Source organism: Oncorhynchus gorbuscha, linkage group LG20, assembly GCF_021184085.1.
Source record: "Oncorhynchus gorbuscha isolate QuinsamMale2020 ecotype Even-year linkage group LG20, OgorEven_v1.0, whole genome shotgun sequence".
Classification (NCBI taxonomy): Eukaryota; Metazoa; Chordata; class Actinopteri; order Salmoniformes; family Salmonidae; genus Oncorhynchus; species Oncorhynchus gorbuscha.
Window position 1 is genome coordinate 14,836,328 of NC_060192.1, and position 24,927 is coordinate 14,861,254.

General features: G+C 42.2%; 1 protein-coding gene across 4 annotated transcripts in view; it reads left to right on the forward strand.

Moving 5' to 3' along the window:
* Positions 1-559: 559 nt before the first annotated feature.
* tjp2a (tight junction protein 2a (zona occludens 2)) overlaps positions 560-24,927 on the forward strand; it is a 40,035-nt gene continuing 15,667 nt past the window's right edge. Inside the window, exons 1-6 of one of the 4 annotated variants that reach the window (XM_046317448.1) lie at positions 560-738; positions 15,206-15,344; positions 20,840-20,893; positions 21,772-21,896; positions 22,004-22,106; positions 24,130-24,856. In XM_046317448.1, the coding sequence (XP_046173404.1) occupies positions 20,849-20,893; positions 21,772-21,896; positions 22,004-22,106; positions 24,130-24,856 (1,000 nt within the window). In that variant the 5' untranslated portion in view covers positions 560-738; positions 15,206-15,344; positions 20,840-20,848. Of the gene's footprint in view, positions 739-15,205; positions 15,345-16,329; positions 16,472-20,262; positions 20,377-20,839; positions 20,894-21,771; positions 21,897-22,003; positions 22,107-24,129; positions 24,857-24,927 lie in introns of those variants that run through there. The other 3 variants (XM_046317447.1, XM_046317449.1, XM_046317446.1) reach the window with 3 other exon arrangements.

The window sequence follows — 24,927 nt, forward strand, 5'->3', positions numbered from 1 at the left end:
CGAGTCTCATAGCAAAGGGACTAAATACTTATGTAAATAAGATATTTGTGTTTTTAATTTTTAATACATTTGCAAATATTTCTAAAAACCTGTTTTCACTTTGTCATTATGTGGTATTGTGTGTAGATTGAGGGGGGAAAATGTATTTAAACCGCAAACGGCAATCAATCCAGAAGTAGAAGCACTGAATCAAAATTGTAGCCTATTGATAACATGTCGGTAGGGATGGTAATGGTTGAGATAAAAATGGTTGAGTGGATGATGAGTTTCCTTTTATGTTTCACTTCCCAGGTATGATTCATACAGTTTCGGTGTGGATTAGGCCCTACTTTGAATTATAAGGAGTGTGTGATTGGCAGGAGTGAGTCGGCTTTGTCTCACCTTACATATTAATGAGCTGACATTCAGTGTCTGTACAATTCACTGGGGAGTGTGGACATCCGAACGGAAAGTGGGCTATATAAGTGTACATTTGACCGGACTCATGCCCTTATGCGGAACTGAACTCACCCACGTATGGTCACGTGGTAGTCTACAGCACCGTGCGTGACTCACCTGCAGTTTCAACTTCCACGCCCATACCTGCAAAAACCAGGAAACGCAAAGCATTGCCGCAAAAGGAACAGCTTTTTTCTTACCTCAAAACACACCTTCTGCTGGTGTACATTTACATATCATATTCGATTTTTAATTGTGGTTTTCCATCGCAAACTACCAAATATCCAGAATTTTCATTAGGTAAGTCAAACTTCGAAACTGCCTTTCGTAACGTAGTGTATAATCTCTCAGTTTGCTTCTCTTGCCTTATTTGGGTATTGACCATTGTTCACAGTAGCCATAACATGCGCTTTATTTCTAAAGTAAAACATCAAACTTCTGAAAATATAGTACAATTATAACTGATCAGGCTTGGGCGGCCTCAGTGTTTGTCCTTTGTAGCCCATTCATGAGGGCTATTCTTTTACAGAAACGTCACGATTTGGCCTACTTTCTGAGGAGGCCTCAACTCAATGTTACTACCGAACCATTTCCATTTGTTCGTGTCTAGTAGTTGACCTATTCAACTATTCATCCACTCTTGCTTTTTGGGGTAACCAAAACCTATTTTATACTGATTATAATTTTGTAAATATTAACTGGTGTCTTTGAGTGTGGCTATGGGTGTTTCTAGCCTTTGATCATGACTCAGTGCCGTTATGTTACACACACAAGTCTTTGGATGAAAGCTTCCTCTGTATGGGGGAGTTTGCCGATGCACATTAACGCGCATTGCTTGCGTTACGTTTTTGGAAGCATACGTATTGAACCAGATAGCTGCCAAAAGGTTGAACGTACTATCTTTAGTAAGAAAAGCCATGCATGAATCGTCAATGTGAAATTGAACCAGTGAACATACAAACACCATGTTACGATTACGGACTTACATTTTAGTCTTGAACAAATCTTGCTTTGAGTTTTGGCAGTTTCATCTCACCAACAAAAAATGTACACAAAACGGCCTGTGAGGACTGCTACGCGAACAAGTAGAAAACAGTATTTACAAAATAAAAAATATATGTTAAGTCTCTATTACCCCTCAGTTGAGTTTACTTCACATTTAGGTTGCTAATGTAATGGATTTGTTGGCCAAGTCTAGATGGCACTAGCTGTATTGTGCCTACAACAGTGACTTTTCAATTCGCTAGGTGTATCTCTACAGACGTGGACATCCCCATGCATGCATATGACTAATTCAATATGGCACCATCCCATTCTCTGGGCTCTGTCTGCAATCATAACCAGCAGTGTATACCAGGAATAACGAAACAGAATATAATAGATATTTGGTGAATATATCAATTATGTATGACCACTGGAGTCTTTGCCAATCAAAATAAATAAATACATATATTTCATCACTCAATCTTGCCAAAGCATATTCTGTAGGAGGGGTTTATATGAATTTAAAATCATTTTACATGATTTGTATGAATCGGGCCATGGACATATGGCCTTTAAAATGAACTAGGGAGAGGTTAAAAAGAGGCTGGCATAAACTTATTCCCCTCTTTACAATAACTCTGTTGCAGTGGTCTTAGGTAGTCTCTGTATAGGCTATTCCCTCCATCGCGACACTGCTGCCCAGTTGAAGAGCTTGTTATCTGCTTGCAGCAGCGCCTTTGGAAAAGCACCCCTCAGCCTCAGAACTTGCCCTTCTAGAGGCATGCAGCCATAGTCATTATACCCTAATGTAGACCTACTAGCCAGAAAAGGTGAAGAGCATGCATAATGCTGCATCTCATATTCCAACATTTTAACATTTAGTTCATCCTCCAGTATTCAGTATGTCATTAATTCTGTAATTTGCCTGAGTTGCAATATGAACTAAATCAAAGAGAATAGAACAGTCTTATCCATTTGTTTATTGAAATCCATGTGTGTATTCTAAATTCCTCGAAGGTCATTAGCCTATCATTTTAACAATTTGATTTTTTTTTTTTATTTCATTTTGGCATATCCAAATAAAATAGGACTTCAACTTGTATGCATTGCAATTTAGGCTATCGGTGTCTTGCAGAGTAATTTGAACTATTAATGTTTTATTCCAGTTTTTATTGGCCTCTTCTTAAAACGAGGCCCTAGCTCACAGGCCTCTAAATATAGCCTCTAAATAAATAGCTTTATGAGTAGTGGGTCTTTCTCCATTCTGATCGTTTTATACTATTCAATTCAACTTCAACCAAAAATAATTTTTCATCAATTTCCTGCACTCATTTGAGATCATTTCCACACTGCCACGTAGGGCTGCATGATATAGGCAAAACAATCTAGGCCTTATTTTTTAACACATAGGTGAACTGTTGGGATCATGAAACTAGAATGATTTTTTTAGTCACAATATAATCGTGGGCACTTTGCATAGTGTTTGACATGACAATGATTGAAAATGCCAGGTGAGGGAGGAGTTATTGTGATAGGGTAGGAAACCGTGTTGATTGGTTCCACTAGGAAACTCTTTATCTTTGGCCACATTTAATGATTTCACTTAGCTACATGAAGTAGCTAACATTCTTTCTTTGCGTATTTGGCTTTGATTTAGAAGATATTGTTGCACAAACAACATGCTGATATAGGTCTACACCATTACTGGTATTATCAGGCTTGTATAGCTAATTACGCTTGCTCTGACTCAGTGCATGTAATAGCTAGCTAGCTGGCGATTAGCATTAGCGGCTAACCAGATTGTGGCCCAACTTGCTAAGGAAATACAAACTAGCTGTTTGCAGATGTAAGAAACACAAATGAATAGTGTCATTTATAGAACACTGGTGGATTCATATTAAGAAGCAAAGTGAAAACTGCATCGTTGTCATCAACATTGTTGCATGTGCTAGACTGAACACAAGTGTCCCAGTCGTGGAACAACAAATGCTCTCCTTGAGTGCTGGGGCGAGACTAGGTCTGTGTGGAAAAAGCGGCATGGAGAGAGATGACTTAAGTAGCGAAGTAAACTATAAAAATGAACGTTACACCTAGTGTATTACATTTTAACAAACCAAACATTAAAATAGTGTTATAGGGGGTAAAGTAAAAACCCAAAACGGTTCCTGCATCAATACTGTATATCGTAAAATACGGTATACCGCCCAGCTCTGAGTATTTGGCTGTTTAGACTTCCAGAGCCAATTCCCCTTTTTAACAGAACATCAAATCAAACTGTGTTTGTCACATGCGCCGAATAAAACAAGTGTAGACCTTACCGTTGAACATGTAAGGTCCTTGGACTATAAGGAGTAATGTTAGACTCCTTTAGTCCATTTATTGGGCTATGGGTATGTCTAACCCAAAGCACTGAGACCTTATTCAGAATAGCAGATCCCAGTTAAAACATCTATTTGAGATAAGATTCACTACACGCCATGTGGAGAAGAGAGCTATTGAGATATATCATCTCCTTTTACTCCATTTCTTTATTTCAGTCAGCATGCCCAGACTATGTTTGTAAGAACTGAATGTAATGTTTTAATGTGAGGCCTTCTTTGATCGGAGTCGTGACCAGTTCTGAATGCTGCAGGTTTAGGCATTTGTTTTACAATGAGATTCATCACCATTCATCGTTATAGCTTCAGCTTTATTATCTGTGTGCATTCATTTCCTAAAATCACTGCACGCTTATCTTAGATTAGTTCTCAACTGTGGGATGTTGACTGTCTCAGTGATTACTCAGGGACATCATTACGTAAACTGGTCTCAAAGCATATTGTATTATTCTGTACGTAAATCCGAGTCACTCCATTTATCCTGAACAAAAATATAAATGCAACAATTTCAGCATTTTTACTGAGTTACAGTTCATGGGGTGGCAGGTAGCCTAGTGGTTAGAGCGTTGGACTAGTAACCGGAAGGTTGCAAGTTCAAATCCCCAAACTGACAAGGTACAAATCTGTCGTTCTGCCCCTGAACAGGCAGTTAACCCACTGTTCTTAGGCCGTCATTGAAAATAAGAATGTGTTCTTAACTGACTTGCTTAGTTAAATAAAGGAGTAAAAAAAACAAGAGCGTTGGACTAATAACCGAAAGGTTGCAAGATCGAATCTCGAGCTGACAAGGTAAAAAAATCTGTCGCCCTGCCCCTAGGCCATCATTGAAAATAAGAATTTGTTCTTAACTGACCTGCCTGGTTAAATAAAGGTACAGAAATATATATAAATAAAGAAATCCATCAATTCTAATAAATTCTTTAGGCCCTAATCTATGGATTTCCCATCACTGGGAATACCGATATCCATCTGTTGGTCACAGATGGCTTTAAAAAAAATAGGGTCAGAACCAATCAGTATCTGGTGTGAACACCATTTGCCTCATGCAACACGACACATCTCCTTCACATAGAGTTGATCAGGCATCTGATTGTAGTATGTGGAATGTTGTCCCACTCCTCTTCAATGGCTGTGCGAAGTTTCTGGATATTGTTGGGAACTGGAACATGCTGTCAATCCAGAGTATCCCAAATATGCTCAATGGGTGACATGACATGTCTGGTGAGTATTCAGGCCATGAAAGAACTGGGACATTTTCAGCTTCAAGGAATTGTGTACAGATCGTTACCCATTATCATTAACCCTTCACCTAACCCTTTTAGCCAACCTTAACCCTTCACCGAACACTTTGAGCTAACCCTAACCATTTAACCTATCTAACGTTAGCCACCTAGCTAGAATTCATAATGCTGACAGTTTGTACTTGCACCTCATAGTCATTTTATCATTTAAAATCCAATGTGCTGGAGTACACACCCAAAACAAACAAGATGTCACTGTCCCAATACTTTTGGAGCTCAATGTACATATGGACATTGTATAATGTGAAAGTAGATCAAGCAAAATACTACAGTAATACTGCACGTGGTGAGGGCAGGGTCACAGTGAAAGCCGACTGGGATAAAACAACTCGCTACCTATTTAGAAATCACTAAGTACAGCAGAATTAACTCAGTTAAAGGGATACTTTGGGATTTTGGCAATGAGGCCCTTAATCTACTTGCCCAGAGTCAGAGGAACTTGTGGATACAATTTTTATGTCTCTGTGTTATGTCAGTTTATAGACCCGATGCCAAGGTATTGGGACATCAAACTGTCCCTAATTGATTTACATTTTATACAGTATTGCTGTCAAACCTTTTGACTTGAAGTGAAACTTTAAAAAAAAATGTAAATTTATACAAAACATTTTAAGCCATTTATGATATTTATTTTTAGGCAGGCAGACTAATTGTCTCTTCCAATTTTGTGGCAGAATAGCGATGAGTTTGTTATAATTTTGTATTGAGCACGTCCATTAAGACTGTCTTTAAACTTGTGCATGTGCCACTGACTACATGAATTCATATTAGGAATATATTTCATGAGATTACTATAAAGAACTTGATTCTATGTATTAAGCTGTTTTGGAAAAAGTAAAGGTTTTAGATTAGAATTCTAGTCATCAGTCAGCACAGGGGTAGCATCATTCATGCTCTTTATCCCTTAGACTGTGCCTGCTGTCTGGGTGATGCACAATGCAAAGCAATTTAAAAGTGCTTAATTCTATGTGTTTGTTACCTAACTGGGTATAAAAGAGACTGTTATTTATAGGCTTGCTGCTTGTTTGGGGCCCATGGAGTGCGCAGGGATTTCTATGCCCTGCTCACTGGCAGTGAAATCTTCTGCTGTCATTGACCAGCCATACAGAGAGCGGTAATCCAGACATGCAAGCTGTTGGAATATCATTCCTGCCCGGAGGTTTGCATTGGCTGGCAGCTCGGCCGGATGCATTTATTTATTTATTTCCCCTCATGGGACATGGCTGTGTACTGTCAGCGGGGGACAGGGCATACATGCATGTGAATGACAAAGTGAAGACACTTGCCAGTTTGTCAGCGCATGCTCGTACGTGTCCTGGAAATCCGTCTGGCCTAGCGGTCTTCACTGTCTGAGTCTGTAATACAAACATGTTTCAAGCAGGCCACCATAGTCCCTGTGTCCAAGAACACTAAGGTAGCCTGCCTAAATGACTACCGACCCGTAGCACTCATGTCTGTAGCCATGAAGTGCTTTGAAAGGCTGGTCATGGCTCACATCAACACCATTATCCCAGAAACCCTAGACCCAATCCAATTTGCATACCGCACCAACAGATCCACAGATGATGCAATCTCTATTGCACTCCACACCGCCCTTTCCCGCCTGGACAAATGGAACACATGTGAGAATGCTGTTCATTAACTATAGCTCAGCGTTCAACACCATAGCGCCCTCAAAGCTCATCACTAAACTAAAGGACCCTGGGACTAAACACCTCCCTCTGCAACTGGATCCTGGACTTTCTGACAGGCCGCCCCCAGGTGGTGAGGGTAGGTAATAACACATCCTCCACACTGATTCTTAACACGGGGGCCCCTCAGGTGCGTGCTCAGTCCCCTCTTGTACTCCCTGTTCACTCATGACTGCACGGCCAGGCACGACTCCAACACATCATTACATTTGTTGATGACACAACAGTGGTAGGCCTGATCGCTGACAACTATGAGACAGACTGTAGGGAGGTAGAAGACCTGACCGTGTGGTGCAAGGACAACAACCTCTCCCTCAACGTGATCAAGACAAAGGAGAGGATTGTGGACTACAGGAAACTAGGGTTGCAAAGGTCCGGGAAATTTACCATGGGAAGTTAAATTAATTTACCTGTACATGGAATTGTGTTTGTATATTTTCGTAAAACGTTTTTTTGTTATCTTTACAGGAAAATGCCACGAGCACTATCTGATAGATGGAGACATATCACTGCAGCTAATGTAGAAGAAAAAGCTGTGAACATTTGCAAATACTGTGCCAAATCATATGTGAAGAATGCAATAAAGATGTAGAATTATCTGGCCAAGTGCATAAAGTTTTCTCAGCACTCACAACAAGCAACCTCTAACAAAAGTCCCTCAACTTCGGTCCTTCTGTAGCTCAGTTGGTAGAGCATGGCGCTTCTAACGCCAGGGTAGTGGGTTCGATCCCCGGGACCACCCATACGTAGAATGTATGCACACATGACTGTAAGTCGCTTTGGATAAAAGCGTCTGCTAAATGGCATTTATTATTATTATATTATTATTATTATAACTTCTATTCGAGGTGGAAATGATGAATCGGACACCTTATCGATAGCAACAGCTCATGGTCCTCCTGGAATTCAATGTTTTTTTGTTTTGACTCAATGGAGGAACGTAGTCAGAGAAATGCTGATGAATGTCTTGCTCGAGCTGTGTATGCAACTGGCTCACCTCTGCTCACAGGCAATGTGTATTGGAAGAGATTTCTGAATGTTCTTCGCCCAGCATACACCCCTCCAACCAGACATGATTTCTCTACTAATTTGCTGGATGCAGAGTTCAACAGAGTTCAAGTGAAGGTCAAGCAAATCGTAGAGAAAGCAGACTGTATTGCAATCATCTCTGATGGGTGGATGAATGTTTGTGGGCAAGGAATAAATAACTACATCATCTCCACCCCTCAACCAGTATTCTACAGGAGCACAGACAAGGGACAACAGGCACACCCGTCTCTACGTTGCAGATGAGCTGAAGGCAGTTATCAATGACCTTGGACCACAGAAGGTATTTGCAATGACAGACAATTCTACGAACATGAAGGCTTCTTGGTCTAATGTGGAGGAGTCCAACCCTCACATCACACCCATTGGCTGTGCTGCTCATGCATTGGATCTGCTCCCCAAGGACATCATGGCACTGAAAACAATGGATACACTCTACAAGCGAGCCAAGGAAATGGTTAGGTATGTGAAGGGTCATCAAGTTATAGCAGCAATTTACCTCACCAAGCAAAGTGAAAAGAATAAGAGCATCACATTGAAGCTGCCCAGCAACACCCATTGGGGTGATGTTGTCATCATGTTTGACAGTCTCCTGGAGGAGAAGGAATCCCCACGAAATGGCCATATCACAGTCTGCCGATATGGACAGCCACATCAAGAGGATCCTCCTGGGTGATGTACACTGCTCAAAAAGGGAACACTTAAACACAATGTAACTCTAAGTCAATCACACTTCTGTGAAATCAAACTGTCCACTTAGGAAGCAACACTGATTGACAATAAATTTCACATGCTGTTGTGCAAAACGAATAGACAACATGTGGAAATTATAGGAAATTAGCAAGACACCCCCAATAAGGGAGTGGTTCTGCAGGGGGTCAGTTCCTATGCTTCCTGGCTGATGTTTTGGTCACTTTTGAATGCTGGCGGTGCTTTCACTCTAGTGGTAGCATGAGACTGAGTCTACAACCCACACAAGTGGCTCAGGTAGTGCAGCTCATCCAGGATGGCACATCAATGTGAGCTGTGGCAAGAAGGTTTGCTGTGTCTGTCAGCGTAGTGTCCAGAGCATGGAGGTGCTACCAGGAGACAGACCAGTACATCAGGAGATGTGGAGGAGGCCTTAGGAGGGCAACAACCCAGCAGCAGGACTGCTACCTCCGCCTTTGTGCAAAGAGGACCAGGAGGAGTACTGCCAGAGCCCTGCAAAATCACCTCCAGCAAGCCACAAATGTGCATGTGTCTGCTCAAATGGTCAGAAACAGACTTCATGAGGGCCCGACGTCCGCAGGTGGGGGTTGTGCTTTCAGCCCAACACCGTGCAGGAGGTTTGGCATTTGCCAGAGAACACCAAGATTGGCAAATTCGCCACTGGTGCCCTGTGCTCTTCACAGATGAAAGCAGGTTCACACTGAGCACGTGACAGAGTCTGGAGACGCCGTAGAGAATGTTCTGCTGCCTGCAACATCCTCCAGCATGACCGGTTTGGCGGTGGGTCAGACATGGTGTCGGGTGGCATTTCATTGGGGAGCCGCACACTCCATGTGCTCGCCAGAGGTAGCCTGACTGCCATTAGGTACCGAGATGAGATCCTTAGACCCCTTGTGAGACCATATGCTGGTGCGGTTGGCCCTGAGTTCCTCCTAATGCAAGACCATGCTAGACATCATGTGGCTGGAGTGTGTCAGCAGTTCCTGCAAGAGGAAGGCATTGATGCTATGAACTGGCCCCCCGTTCCCCAGACCTGAATCCAATTGAGCACATCTGGGACATCATGTCTCGCTCCATCCACCAACGCCACGTTGCACCACAGACTGTCCAGGAGTTGGCGGATGCTTTAGTCCAGGTCTGGGAGGAGATCCCTCAGGAGACCATCCGCCACCTCATCAGGAGCATGCCCAGGCGTTGTAGGGAGGTCATACAGGCATGCGGAGGCCACACACACACTACTGAGCCTCATTTTGACTTGTTTAAAGGACATTACATCAAAGTTGGATCAGCCTGTAGTGTGGTTTTCCACTTTAATTTTGAGTGTGACTCCAAATCCAGACCTCCATGGGTTGATACATTTGATTACCATTGATACTTTTTGTGTGATTTTGTTGTCAGCACATTCAACTATGTAAAGAAAAAAGTGTTATTTTAGTGTTCCCTTTTATTTTTTTGAGCAGTGTATTTTGAGAGAGCGTGGTAAGCAGCCTGAAACTCCTGGAATCTATAGCAGTAGCCATTGCTTGGATTGAGGTGGACAATGCCATCCTGTCTGATGTTCAGACTCTGTTTGCAGATGTAAGAGAAGAAATCTGTACTGCCCTGCCCACTTCACTGTTGCTCCTGCCCACTTCTCTAGTGCTGAAATACATCAAAAAGCGTGAAGATTTCTGCCTGAAGCACATACACGCCTCAGCGTATGTGTTGGATGCCAAGTATGCTGGCAAGAGCATCCTGTCTGGTGCAGAGATCAACAAGGCCTATAGTGCCATCACTACTGTGTCCTGCCACCTTGGCCTGGAGGAGAGCAAGGTTCTTGGCAGTCTGGCATAGTACACTTCCAAGCAAGGGCTTTGGGATGGAGATGCAATATGGCAGTCGTGCCAACATATCTCATCAGCCACCTGGTGGAAGGGACTTTGTGGATCTGAGGCTCTTTCCCCTGTTCCCTCCATCATCCTCCAAATCCCACCAACATCAGCTGCTTCCGAGCACAACAGCTCCTTGTTTTGGAACACACAAGAAACAAGCCATCCTCAAACATGGAACAAGCCATCCTCAACAAGGTTGGTAAGTGACAGTGAAGATGAGGCCGCAGAGTCTGATGTTCAAGAGGTGGACATTGAGGAGGTCCAGGGAGAAGACATGGAATCCTGAGAGGAAGACAACCATAGCTTTAGTTTCCAGACTATCATTTTCAGATGTATGTTAAAAACATTTTTGGGAGATGTCATTCAATATTATCTTTTGTTGTTCAGTGAAATCATCCCATGTGAAGAGTCAACTCATTTAAAGTTCCATTTGTAAAATATTATTATTTAAAAAAAAAACAATTCTATTGGAAAGATTTAATCATTTGCAATTATGTCTACTGATAAGGTAAAAGGTTTCTGTCTCCATGTGATATGGTAAATATATCTAATGCAAAAAACATCTACTTTTAAATGGTATTACTATTCATTTGCATATATTCCCGTTAATTCCCACGGAATGTTTCCTCCTCTGAATATTCCCCAAAATGTGCAACCCTTGTCCAAACACACCAAGACAGTCGTGAAGAGGGCACGACAAAACATATTCTCTCTCAGGAGACTGAAAAGATTTGGCATGGGTCCTCAGATCCTCAAAAGGTTCTACAGCTGCACCATCGAAAGCGTCCTGAAGGGTTGCATCACTGCCTGGCATGGCAACTGCTCAGCCTCTGACCGCAAGGCACTACATAGGGTAGTGCGTACGGCCCAGTACATCACCAGGGCCAAGCTTCCTGACATCCAGGATCTCTATACCAGGCGGTGTCAGAAAGGCCCTAAAAATTGTAAAAGATTCCAGCCACCCTAGTCATAGACTGTTCTCTCTGCTACCGCACGGCAAGCGGTACCGGAGAAGCAAGTCTAGGTCCAAGAGGCTTCTAAACAGCTTCTATCCCAAGCCATAAGACTCCTGAACAGCTAATCAAATGGCTACCCAGGCTATTTTCATCCCCCCACCCCGCTTCTATGCTGCTGCTACTCTCTGGTATTATCTATGCATAGTCACTTTAATAACTCTACTTACATGTACGTAATACCTCGACACCGGTGCCCCCGCACATTGACTCTGTACCGGTACCCCCCTTGTATATAATCTCGCTATTGTTATTTCACTCCTGCTCTTTAATTATTTGTCTTTCTTATCTCTTTTTTTTAAAGGTATTTTCTTAACTGCATTGTTGGTTAAGGGCTTGTAAAGTAAGCATTTCACTGTAAGGTCTACTACACCTGTTGTGTTTGTCACATGCTAGATGAATGATCTGTTGGGGGATGGAGAGGGTATGGTGTGAGAATGGAAGTGTGTGTGTGTGTGTGAGGATGGTAATGATGGGGGGCTCTGTGTGTTAATGGCCAGAGGACTAAGCCTCTGTGGGGGTAGTCAGGGGTTTAGAGTATTGCGGAGGGAAGTGAGGTATGTTAGTGGAACCGTTGTGAGTAGCATGGGGTGTAAGTGAAGAAACGGCTGAGGGCTCAAAGAGGAAGTTTAAGAAGTTCATTACCATCATGCAGGCGGCCATGGGGATCGTCCCCCTCAACAAAAGAGAGCTCCTACCACCTGGGAGGAAGCGATGGAAACCCCCAGGGTGAGTGAAGCTGAGGTGTGAAATTAATGTGGTCGATATCATGTAGTAGTAGTTTGATTTTATTTAACCGCCAGTGTAGCCTAGTGGTTAGAGCATTGGACTAGTAACCGAAAGTTTGCAAGTTCAAATCCCCGAGTTGACAAGGTACAAAATCTGTCGTTCTGCCCCTGAACAGGCAGTTAACCCACTGTTCCTAGGCCGTCATTGAAAATAAGAATTTGTTCTTAACTGACTTGCCTAGTAAAATAAAGGTAAAAACAAAACAGGTAGGCAATTTGAGAACAAGTTCTCATTTACAATTAGTATTTAGTAGTAGCATGTAGTAGTGTCGATAGCATGTAGCTTAACTCTGGTGGATTCATGGATTCTTAATGTTGTTATGGTCTAATGTTGTTATGGTCTAATGGTCTAATGTTGTTATGGTCTAATGTTGTTATGGTCTAATGGTCTAATGTTGTTATGGTCTAATGTTGTTATGGTCTAATGCTGTTATGGTCTAATGGTCTAATGTTGTTATGGTCTAATGTTGTTATGGTCTAATGGTCTAATGTTGTTATGGTCTAATGGTCTAATGTTGTTATGGTCTAATGGTCTAATGTTGTTATCGTAGAATGTATGCACACATGACTGTAAGTCGCTTTGGATAAAAGCGTCTGCTAAATGGCATATATTATTATTATTATATATTATTCAAGTACGCGCATTTACTGCACCTCTAACGTAGTTGAATCATTTGCACTACAAATAATCAATTGTGTGTGTGTGTGCCAGAATGTATAGATGTTTCAGACAAGATGGTTCTAGCCTACATGCTACAGCATGAGCATGTGTGTTGTCATTAGTTCCCGCTCAGGTCAGAGAGCTTTGAGTGTGACTATAGATGCACAGCAGATGAATGTAGCAGAGATCCTGTGAGTCGCATGGCTCTCCTGAGCTGACCCAGTCCAGTCACTCACTGGATCCATTATGGAACCTTTCTTTAGTTTGTGTGTGTTTTGATTTATTTATCAATCAATCAAATGTATTTATAAAGCCCTTTTTACATCAGCATGTCACAAAGTGCTATATGACCCCTCACCCACTGAGGTTTTGTGTGTGTGATCCTTCGACCAATTTTGAGGACATTTGTAGGTCAGTAATTCACTATACACAACATTGGTCTTAATTCTCCTAAGATACATAGATTGCAGTATTCTTAGTTTGGAGATTTCCTAATTATGTAGTTCCAGGCTGTACCACAACCGGCTGTGATTGGGAGTCGCATAGGGTGGCGCACATTTGGCCCAGCATCGTTAGGGTTTGGCCAGGGTAGGTCATTATTGTAAATACAAATGTGTCCTTAACGGACTTGCCTAGTCCAATAAAATAGAAATAAATATATGCTGATAGAAGCTTGCCTGTAGTTTCCCTGCACATCTTAACACTGCTAGGGTCAGGGTATTGGGGAGACAGTTGAAAAGGCAAACAACACGAGCTGAGCATTTAGTCAAAACAAAAATATGAACGCAACAATTTCAAAGATTTTACTAAGTTACAGTTCATATCAGTAAATTGTAATAAATGTATTAGGCCCTAATCTATGTATTTCACATGACTGGGAATACAGATATGAATCTGTTGGTCACAGATGCCTTTTTTTAAAGGTAGGGGCATGGATTAGAACCCCTGTCAGTATCTAGTGTGACCACCATTTGCCTCATGCAGTGTGACACATTTCCTTCGCATAGAGAGTTGATCAGGCTGTTGATTGTGAAATGTTGTCCACTCTTCAATGGTTGTGTGAAGTTACCGGATATTGTCGGGAACTAAAACACACTGTCGTATACGTCAATCCAGAGCATCCCAAACATGCTCAATGAGTGACAGGTCTGTTTAGTATGCGGGCCATGAAAGAACTTGAACATTTTCAGCTTTCAGGAATTGTGTGCAGATCTTTGCGACATGGGGCGTGCATTATCATGCAATTGTGTTCACATAACCGCACTGCCACTCTGTTTACAACGTTGACATCAGCAAACCACTCGCCAACACTATGCCATACACGCTGTCGGCCATCTGCCCGGTACTGTTGAAACCGGGATTAATCCTTGAAGAGCACGCGTGTCAGTGGATATCGAAGGTGAGCATTTGCCCACTGAAGCTGGTTACAACGTTGAACTGCAGTCAGTCAGTCAAGACCCTGGTGAGGACGACAAGCATGCAGATGAGCTTCCCTGAGACGGTTTTTGACAGTTTGTGCAGAAAATCTTATTTTTGTGCATTTGGGTTTTGTGGGATTTTTTTATTCAGCTCATGAAACATGGGACCTACACCTTACATGTTGTGTTTTTATATTTTTGTATGGTGTATTTATTCCTCTTCTGACACAAGGCCAAATAGCAGAGCATATGTTTGGCTCAAATGCAAACAGATTACAGCTGCACTGGCTCTCCTTGTTGTCCCCTCCCCCCTATGCCCTCTTACCAATGCAATCAATTGATTTGTAACATTTTTTTGGTGTATTTATTTTTTAATGATTTTTGTATTTGACGGGGAGAATAAATAGCATTAGACAAATGCTTTATCGCTGCATGTCCATATCACATGACATTCAATAATACAGATGTTAATCAATAAAATAAGGTATTTATAGTACATGTGTAACTGGTGTGAAATGGCTAGCTAGTAGCGTTTCATTTTGTGACGTCACACATGCTCTGAGACTTGCTCTGCAAGGGCCATGGCTTTTTTGCAGAAATCTGTACTGATGCTTCATGGGAGGCAGTTGTTGTTTTCAGAGGGTCCCTGGGTCGAACCCAGGTTGGGGCAAGGAGAGGGATGGAAGCAACTCTTACACATGCACAGACATACCAATTAACAGTACATGGTATGCTAATTGATTCCACCATTACAAGATCAAATATTTGTCTTAATTAGTTTATACTTTTTTTCTTCCGAGCTACATTTGACATAGGTTGACAATTAAAACTCCTTATACAAAGTTGAACTCTGATCTTAATTTTGAGTAATGATTATCGAAAGCCCTTTTGTCTCTCCCCACAGGGACACATCCAGTACTGACCAGTCCAACACTGACCTGTACCGATCTAGCTGCTCCTGGGATAGGTTCTACTGGACCAAAGAAGCCCAGTACCCGTGTCTCCGTCGACTCACTTCACCCAGCTACACTGCTATTCTGAAAGTACGTCATCATTTCTGCAAACTTTGTACATGTATTCTTTACCCATCCTAATCTGCCCTAAGACTGTGAGTGTGTGTGGTTGGACATATGATTTATACATTGCCATTTTGTGATCTACTCTGTAAACAGGAAATCAAGAGTGGTTTTGGCATTATGGTTTAAAAGTCTGTTTGAAAATCTGCTGGATATCTATTACCTTGGATCATCCTTCGGTTATTCATGTTCCTCATTCACAATGTATCCAAGGCCTATGTCCCTTAGCACTATTTGGAAGTTGCTGGCCCACGCACCTCACCCAATGCATATTTAACCAGGAGTCTTCCATAGAAGCAGTTGAAAGAGAACTCGGCGGAAAAGATTCAGGCCAAACCATCACAACCGATTATTGCGCTAAATGCATGTGCAACCGGAAATGCTGTTTGATCTTGAGGCTACTAGTAGCACTGTTCTCTACTTTACTTTGATGCAATGATATGGAGCTACGATTGATGGCTACATAACTTGACAGCTCTGAATCTGATATTGGAACGAGACACCAGCATATTCATATTTTTATTCAGCTTGCATTGTTAGATTGAAAAACCTGTCCTTTTTACACCACTGAAACTCTACAACTAACAATCATTCTGTCCATTTTGGAACTGACTGATTTGCCTCTGTTAGTCTTGGGACACCCAGGGGTGAAAAATCTATTAAAGTAATCTGGAAGGATCCATTTTGTCAAAATAAAATTGACAAAATGATAATGAATGCGTGTTGTATTTTATTGGTTTGAACATTAGTTGGGTGTTTTTATATAAATTATTTGGTTGTGGTAATGGACTGCGTTTTTATAGGTCTACGTATTTGTTGAGATAAAATATCGAGACACTTATACCTCCATCTTGAATTGGTACATCCTAATACTGTCGTCTCTTTCGGCAGTCGGACTCAACATACTGAGTTGTTTTAGTCTTTAAAAAACGTTTTTAACTCGGACCCTTCTTCCAGCATTGGGTAACAACACCCCCCACGTCTATTTCTATGGGCACAAGGACTGTTCATGACACAAACTGTTCACCCCCCTCGTTGGCAGATAGAACATTTGCAATTCTACACATTTTGCCATGTGTTTTTGTGATATTTGGGTGAGTCAAACATTACAATAAAATGTTAGCTGACATGGGTTGGTTGATCTGGACATTTCTGACAGGTTGGAAATCACTATAAAATCCGAGCCTAGTAGTGGTTTTAATCCAGTAGTGTAGGTAAATGTTAACCCCTTGAAATCTGTTAGTGTCTTTGATAGAGTGCATTTGGGCACACCGTGTAGTGTAGCTAGCTGTTCTGCAAGTAGAGGGCGTACTGCTACTAGAAGACATTCTAGAGTGGACTAGTCTGATGGCTGCCCTGTAGATAAAAACACACCATAATGAGAACTGTTTAGAATTGCAGTGCTGGAGTTGTAGGCATACCTGGCATGTGTTTTGTGTAAGGCTTTGTAGTGGATTTGTATGCTTGTTTGTGTTGTCTTATTATATTGTGTGTGTGCATGACATTTGTTGTTTTGTCTGAACAAGAATATAGCATGTGGTTAAAGCATTTGCTTTTGTGTATGCATATTGGGTATATCCATTTAAATTCAATCTCTTTTTGATGTCTCTTTTGATTTTAAACCTTCCATACATGTTTGCCCATGGAAGAAGTGAGTTTTTGGAACTGAACGACAAACACATATATAATTTAAATGATTACAAACAATTGTTGTCAAACAATTTGTGTATTGTTTTGTTGTACAAAACAATAATTTTCATAATGTCAATTTATCTAAACGCAGAAACTCGTATTCTTTTCATGTTCGCATATGTTGTAGCTTAGACCTCATTTCACATCTGAGATTTTTGAGTTGTGCCTGCAATCGGTTGAGACACAACATTCTCTTGAATAGAGAGAGGGTGGGTGTTATTTCAAACATAAAAATATAATTCATAGACTGGACCTATCCCTTCAAACCACTGCAAGTTTGCTGGTAGACCATTTGACATTTTAATTTAATAGAAATTGTAACTTTTAATTACTACCAAAAACAAAGATGACTGCTGGTCCACCCACCAAGCGAATGTTAACTTAAAAACATGCTCTGGTACTTTGGTGACTAAGAAAGCATTTTTTAAATCTCCCGCTTTGTGCTGGATGTGTCAATGTGTAGTTCATATATGCATAATAACTGTACCTCAATTAGCCAAGAAATACCTCATTTGAAAGCAACTGTTCTCTTGAAGCTATGCTGTGCAATTTTCCCCACGTGGGCCAGCTCCCGAGCAATATGAGTTATAGCCAATGTGCTTCAGCCCCTGGCATTTGAGTGACAGCTAGCAAGAGGCCTGCCCAGCGATATCCAATAAGGTTGCAGGGCGAGCCCAACGTCTCTGTCAACACAACAGAGGGAGAGTGCAATGAGGTGGTGCACATACAGTACCGGGCAAAAGTTTGGACACAGCTAATCATTTATTATTATAATAATTTTTTAACCTTTATTTAACCAGGCAAGTCAGTTAAGAACAAATTCTTATTTTCAATGACGGCCTGGGAACAGTGGGTTAACTGCCTGTTCAGGGGCAGGATGACAGATTTGTACCTTGTCAGCTCGGGGGTTTGAACTCGCAACCTTCTGGTTACTAGTCCAACGCTCTAACCACTAGGCTGCGCTGCAGCCCCATTTAGGGGCTTTTCTTTGTTTTTAATATTATCTACATAGTAGAATAATAGTGAAGATATTAAAACGATGAAAAAACACATATGGAATCATGTAGTAACCAAAAAAGTGTTCAAAATAGATTTTTAAATTTGAGATTCTTCAATGTAGCCACCCTATGCCTTGATGACAGCTTCGCACACTCTTGGCATTCTCTCAACCAGCTTCATGTGGTAGTCCCCTGGAATGCATTTCAATTAACAGGTGTGCATTGTTAGTTTCTGGAATGTCTTAATGCGTTTGAGCCAATCAGTTGTATTGTGACAACGTAGGGGTGGTATACAGAAGATTACCATATTTGGTAAAAGACCAAGTGCTGCATCAGATGACCTGGCCTCTACAATCACCTGACCTCATCCCAATTGGGATGGTTTGGGATGAGTTGGACCACAGAGTGAAGGAAAAGCAGCCAACAAGTGCTCAGCATATGTGGGAACTCCTTCAAGACTTTTGGAAAAGTATTCCAGGTGAAGCTAGTTGAGAGAATGCCAAGAGTGTGCAGAGCTGTCATCAAGGCAAAGGGTAGCTACTTTGAAGAATCTAAAAAATGTTTTTACTTTGATTTACTACATGATGTCATTGTCAGAACTAGAAGCACAAGCATTTCGCTACACTCACATTAACATCTGCTAACCATGTGTATGTGACAAATACAATTTGATTTGATTCTGTATGTGCTATTTCATATTTTTGATGTCTTCACAATTATTCTACAATGTAGAAAATAGTAAAAAAAAATAAAGAAACGCCCTTGAATGAGTAGCTGTGTCCAAACTTTTGCCTGGTACTGTATGTGATATAGTACCCAATTTTTGGGGACCACTTTTGGCTGGTGAGTGCTACTTTCAGAGCTACTGACTCTAAAGTATACAAAAGTACCAGAGAATCTTTTTAAATGATGTCTATTCTATTAATTATATTTCTATGATTTCAATAGATTTCCTATGAAGGGTTGACAGTATAATTCAAAACAGCAGATTTTCAGCAGATTTTCAAGTCAACATTCTCTGATGTGTGGACATCCAACTATCCTTCTTGGTATCATTTTTAAAGTTTAAATGTAAATTTTATTCCCATAGTAGTGCATTTATCAGCCAAAACATGACACCTACCCTGTATTCAAGAGCATGTTGTGTCTCAACCAATGGCAGGCAGAACACGTTAGCTCATGTAAAATAGAATCTACGCTAAAATGTAAGTGACTATGTAAACAATCAGAGTTTGTGTTTTTAGATACTTGACGTTAAAGGGGAACAAAACCATTTTTTCATCTTCATATTCATCAACTTCAGCACCACTTCCGCATATTTGAAAATGGCGTGTGTCTAAGTTTTGTAGTTAAAAAAAAACAACTAAAAAAAAAACAAAGATACGTGCTTCCAGTGACCTCGTCGGTTTTTATCGTGTGATTTATTTTTATTTTTTTTGGGGGGGGGGCCAATTGTGACTAGGCATTGCCTACTAATTGTCTACGAATTGGTTGATTATGTCATTGGAAACACTTAGAAAGTATATTGTTTTTACTACATAGAAATGTGCCATTTTCACATGTTGATATTGGGGTGGTGCTTGAGATTATGAAGTTGAAACATTGTGAAATTATATTTTAATTATTCAGAAATTAATTTGTCACAGTTTTACATACAATATAAAATATTTTGACAACCCTGTTTGTAAGTTTTAAAATTACATCAATTTCAACCGTTTTATCTTTTTCAGTGATGAAAACATGGTATGAAGGGGTATGCAAAATGGGTCAACTTTGAGCACCTTTATCTCTTGAATATTTTGGCATTCGGGTCCAAAAAGTCACTTTCTGACCACTTCTACAATGGGAAATTTAGGTTCTGTTTAAATCAAAAGGGATGCTGTCAAAAAGTGATTGAATTCAAATGGATTTACCCTATTTGAGTTAAATGCGTTCCCACGTACATCTGCATATACTCATTCGTATATGTCGGTGTGCGATTTATCTCGGTGCATCTATGCACGTTATTTTGTGTGCATGTGTATTTAATCATCGCCGCGTTTGCAATTGTGTGTTTACACTCTGTGGACGGTGGGATTTGCTCTGAATGTAGGCCAGCAAAATAGAGCTTACGTCAAAGCTAGGCAGGCAGATAAATGCAGGGTGTGGCCGCTGTGGGAATGGATGAGGTCGTGGCGTAGCAGCTCAGGCAGCCAGAGCAAATAGTCAGTGGAGGTAGATAGAGCAGAGAAGGAACCATGAAGACTGTCCTACACCTGCACAGAAAGTGGATCCACACCTACAAGGCCATCCGTATCCTCCAGGGGCTTGTGAGTGACTTCAGCTAGGCTTTAGTTAGACAGGTGGTCTCTGGGTGGAAAGGTAGACTGATCAGCAGGTGTTTCATGGTGGGTGTAGCAGTTGGTTAAAATGTGGGTGGGTACTTTGGTCAAGTTCTCTGTTTTCAGCTGGTATGTGTATTGTATTGGATGGTTCGTGTAAGGCTGAGGGTGTGCGGAAGCAGTAGTCCATGTGTGATTCTGCTGATTATTCGGTGTGTACTGTACCATGTGCTCAGAGGATATTGGTTGGGAACATGGAATTTGTTTGTGCCGGGTATAGCGGAGGGTTATCTTATGTGACCTTTCTGTTGGGTATGTGAGATTTTGAGCATGATGTTTGGCATGGTCCCTCATGATTGAGCTAATAGTGTGCACCTCAGTATGTCCTGTTGAACTGAGAGAGACACATGGTTATCTCCTGCTCATTGTGGAACGTGCCCTTCTCCCATAGAGCCCAGTCATGGAGGAAACCGTGTGGGAGCAGTACACAGTGACGCTGCAGAGGGTGAGTCCAGCTTTACAACAACACACACACAGCACCACACTGGATTACTACACAATACAACTCGTTTAAGTACTGCAACCATAACACACTACACCACTCTTCACTGCGACTGTATCACACTTCAATGTGTACTTTTATAACCAAAACAGAATTGAATTCTAATTGTCATGCGCAGCTACACCACCAGATTACAATGCAATACACCGTGGGTCCTTTTTTTAAGATGTGTTTCAGAACATCTGACGCACTCTTGTACATGTTCACCCATCTACAGCACACAGACTGGAATAATGCCATGCATGCAATCACATCTGCCCAGGACAGTTAATCGTGTGGCGCTCGTGCTCATTGTCTCCTCCACTCACTCTGCTCTGGCTATAAAGCTGCTTTTTTTTTAACCACCACATCACCGACCCTTCCAAATCCAGCTGTCATACAATCTGCTAGCGAGGATAGAGAGAGAGTGTAACGGGCTAATGTGATGCTCCTTTAGCCGTTACAGGATAGGGACTGTTGGGTATAGCATAGAGAGTTATCGACCGACCTTCACATGCCGACGCTGTCGGCCAAACTCTCGCGGGCGGAGCAGGGAATGTTTTTGTACAGATGGGAGAGGAGATGGGGGTGTTTAAATCTCTGCTCTAATCTCATCTGGTCAGCACGGGGGCAGGTACATCACACAGACAACAAGGAGAGAGAGAGACACACACACACACCTAAACACTAGGTAGGATGTATGGCTTATCTTACATAAAGACTTCATCACAAACTTAGACAGACAGATACATTTACTCACACACTAACCTGAACGACGAGGTCACACAGGCACTCGCACACCCATACAAACACATCTCTAATACATGTCCTCTTCACTGCAGGACCCCAAGATGGGTTTTGGTATTGCAGTGTCCGGGGGGCGGGACAACCCCAACGAGGAAAGCGGGGAGATGTCCATAGTGGTATCTGACGTACTTCAGGGAGGGCCCGCCGATGGCCTGCTATTGTACGTACTTGTCAATCAGTCATTATGAGAAATCAAGTGTTCTGTCATTTTGAGGAGCAAATGTGTGTACAGTTTGTATATCTTCATATGTTAATTGTGTTTTGTAGTGAGAATGACCGGGTGGTGCAGGTGAACGCCATTCCCATGGACAGCGTGCCACACTCCTTCGCTGTACAGACCCTCAGAAAGTGTGGAAAAGTAGCCAAAATTGTGAGTGTTTGACATACAGTCCTTTCAGAAAGTGTTCAGACCCTTGACTTTTTCCACATTTTGTTACGTTACAGCCTTATTCTAAAATGGATTAAATATTTGTTCCCCCCCCATCAATCTAAACACAACTCCAATAAGGACAAAGCAAAAACAGGTTTTTAGAAATTTCCCATTTTTTAAAAACAAATTTAAGAACTTGAATTTTACATTTACATAAGTATTCAGACCCTTTACTCAATACTTTGTTGAAGCACCGTTGACAGCGATCACAGCCTCGAGTCTTGGGTATGACACTACAAGCTTGGCACACCTGTATTTGGAGTTTCTTCCATTCTTCTCTGCCGTTTCTTTCCAGCTCTGTCAGGTTGAATGGGGAGTGTCGCTGCAGAGGTATTTTCAGGTCTCTCCAGAGATTTTCGATCAGGTTCAAGTCCAGGCTCTGGCTAGGCCACTCAAGAACATTCAGAGACTTGTCTCGAAGCCACTCCTGCATTGCCTTGTCTGTATGCTTAGGGTTGTTGTCCTGTTGGAAGGTGAACCTTCAACCCCGTCTGAGAACCTGCTCCAGAGCGCTCAGGACTTCATCAAAGATCTCTCTGTACTTTGCTCCATGCATCTTTGCTTCGATCCTGACTAGTCTCCCAGTCCCTGTCGCTGAAAAAAATCCCCACAGCATGATGCGGCCACCACCATTCTTCACCGTAGCTTTCTTCCAGATGTGACACTTGGTATTCAGGCCTAAGAGTTCAAACCTGGTTTCATCAGAACAGAGAATCTTGTTTCTCATGGTCGGAGAGTCCTTTCGGTGCCTTTTGGCAAACTGCAAGCGGGCTGTCATGTGACTTTTACCGAGGAGTGGCATCTGTCTGGCCACAGATGGTTGTCCTTCTGAAAGTTTCTCCATTCTCCACAGAGGAACTCTGGAGCTCTGTCAGTGACCATTGGGTTCTTGGTCACCTCCCTGACCACGGCCCTTCTCCCCCTATTGCTCAGTTTGGCTGGGCGGCCAGCTCTAGGAAGAGTCTTGGTGGTTCCAAATTTCTTCAATTTATGAATGATTGAAGCCACGGTGTTCTTGGACCTTCATTTTGGTAACCTTCCCCAGATCTGTGCCTTGACACAGTACTGTCTCAGTCCTCTACGGACAATTCTGTCGACCTCATGGCTTGGTTTGTCATTATGGGGTATTGTGTGTCGATTTGATGGAGAGAAAAAACAACATAATTTCATCCATTTTAGAAGAAGGCTGTAAGGTAACAAAATGTGGGAAAAGGAAGGGGTCTGAATACTTTCCAAAGGCGCTGTATATATATAAAAAAAATGTTTTGATTATGGTGGCAAAAGATTCCCAATTAGATCGGTTTGGGATCTGAGGGTAGGCCCGGACATAGCAACGTTTCAGCTGCTACACTTGTTTTAGATGTGCTAAATTGCTTAGGTCCTAAAAATCATCATTGTGCTGCCTTTGACACTGTTGGCCGTCACATTCTCATTCAAAGGTTGACTGGAATAGATCTGGATCAGGCGTCTTGCAAGTGGTTTGAGAATGAACTGTCAGACAGGACACAACGTCTGATTTCTCATGGTGTTAAGTCTCGTTTCCTGGATGTTACAGAAGCTGTAGCGCTGGGGTTCGGTATTGGGAACATTTTAAAAAGTCAATAAATCTATTTTAATATACACATATAATAAATCCATTATTTATTTATTTTGGGCAGGTCTAAAGAAACATTAATAAAATGTAGTCAAATTTAAAAGAACATAATTTAGGGTTATTTGGCACCTTATAGTTAAGAATGATACAAACCTTTTAAATCAAAACTTATATGGGCTGCATGATATTTATGAATCATGTTGAATTTGTTGTCCTCAGGGCACCAATGAAAATGAGACCCTGCTCAATGGATTCCCCTGATTTAAAAAAGCAAACATTTAAAAAAAAAAATACAAATTGAATAAATAACAGTTGTGAATGATTCCTGATGGTTCAGTCAGTACCTGATGTGGTCTTTGTTTTTGACAGACGGTCAAGAGGCCCAGGAAGGTTCCGGTGAACCTGCTGAAACGCGCCCCTTCCCCCGATGACCGCGTCTTCAGTAACGACTACAACGATGACTATGACTACGACCAGGACCGCCGCAGTGTGTACAGCGGACGCAGCAGTCATCAAGACCGCGACCACAGCCAGGAGAGGGGTGGTTACACAGACGCTGGCTATCAGGGACGGGGCTTTGACCGTGATTACGGTCGAGATGACCGGGGCAGAAGTGTGGAGAGGGACCTCCATCCAGACAGGCAGTACAGACGAGACGGGAGCATGGGTCGCACTCTGGAACGTGAACGTAGCCCTGACCGCCGCTACAAAAGCGACCTCACTCTTGACCGCGACCACAGCCCCGATCGGCGTTACCGCAGCGAACGGGCCCTTGACCGCGACCCCAGCCCCGACAGGCGTTTCCGTAGTGAACGCACTCTGGACCGCGCTAACAGCCCCGACCGACGGTACAGGGCCGGTCACAGTCCCGCCCGCAGCCATGGTCGCGACCACAGCTTTGAGCGTAACCGTGAACGTGTTCCCAGTGACCGCGACCACAGGAAAGAGCAGATGAAGAGGAGCGGGAGCAGGGAGCGCCTGGACCGCTCACCCTCCCCCACCGCCATGCCAGTCCCCATGGCCCGCCCCCCTCGAGAGCAGGAGCCCCTGGAGAAGCCCCTCAATGTGCTGTTGCTGAAGAACAGGCCCAATGAAGGTCTACATACATACATACATACATACATACATACATACATACATACATACATACATACATACATACATACA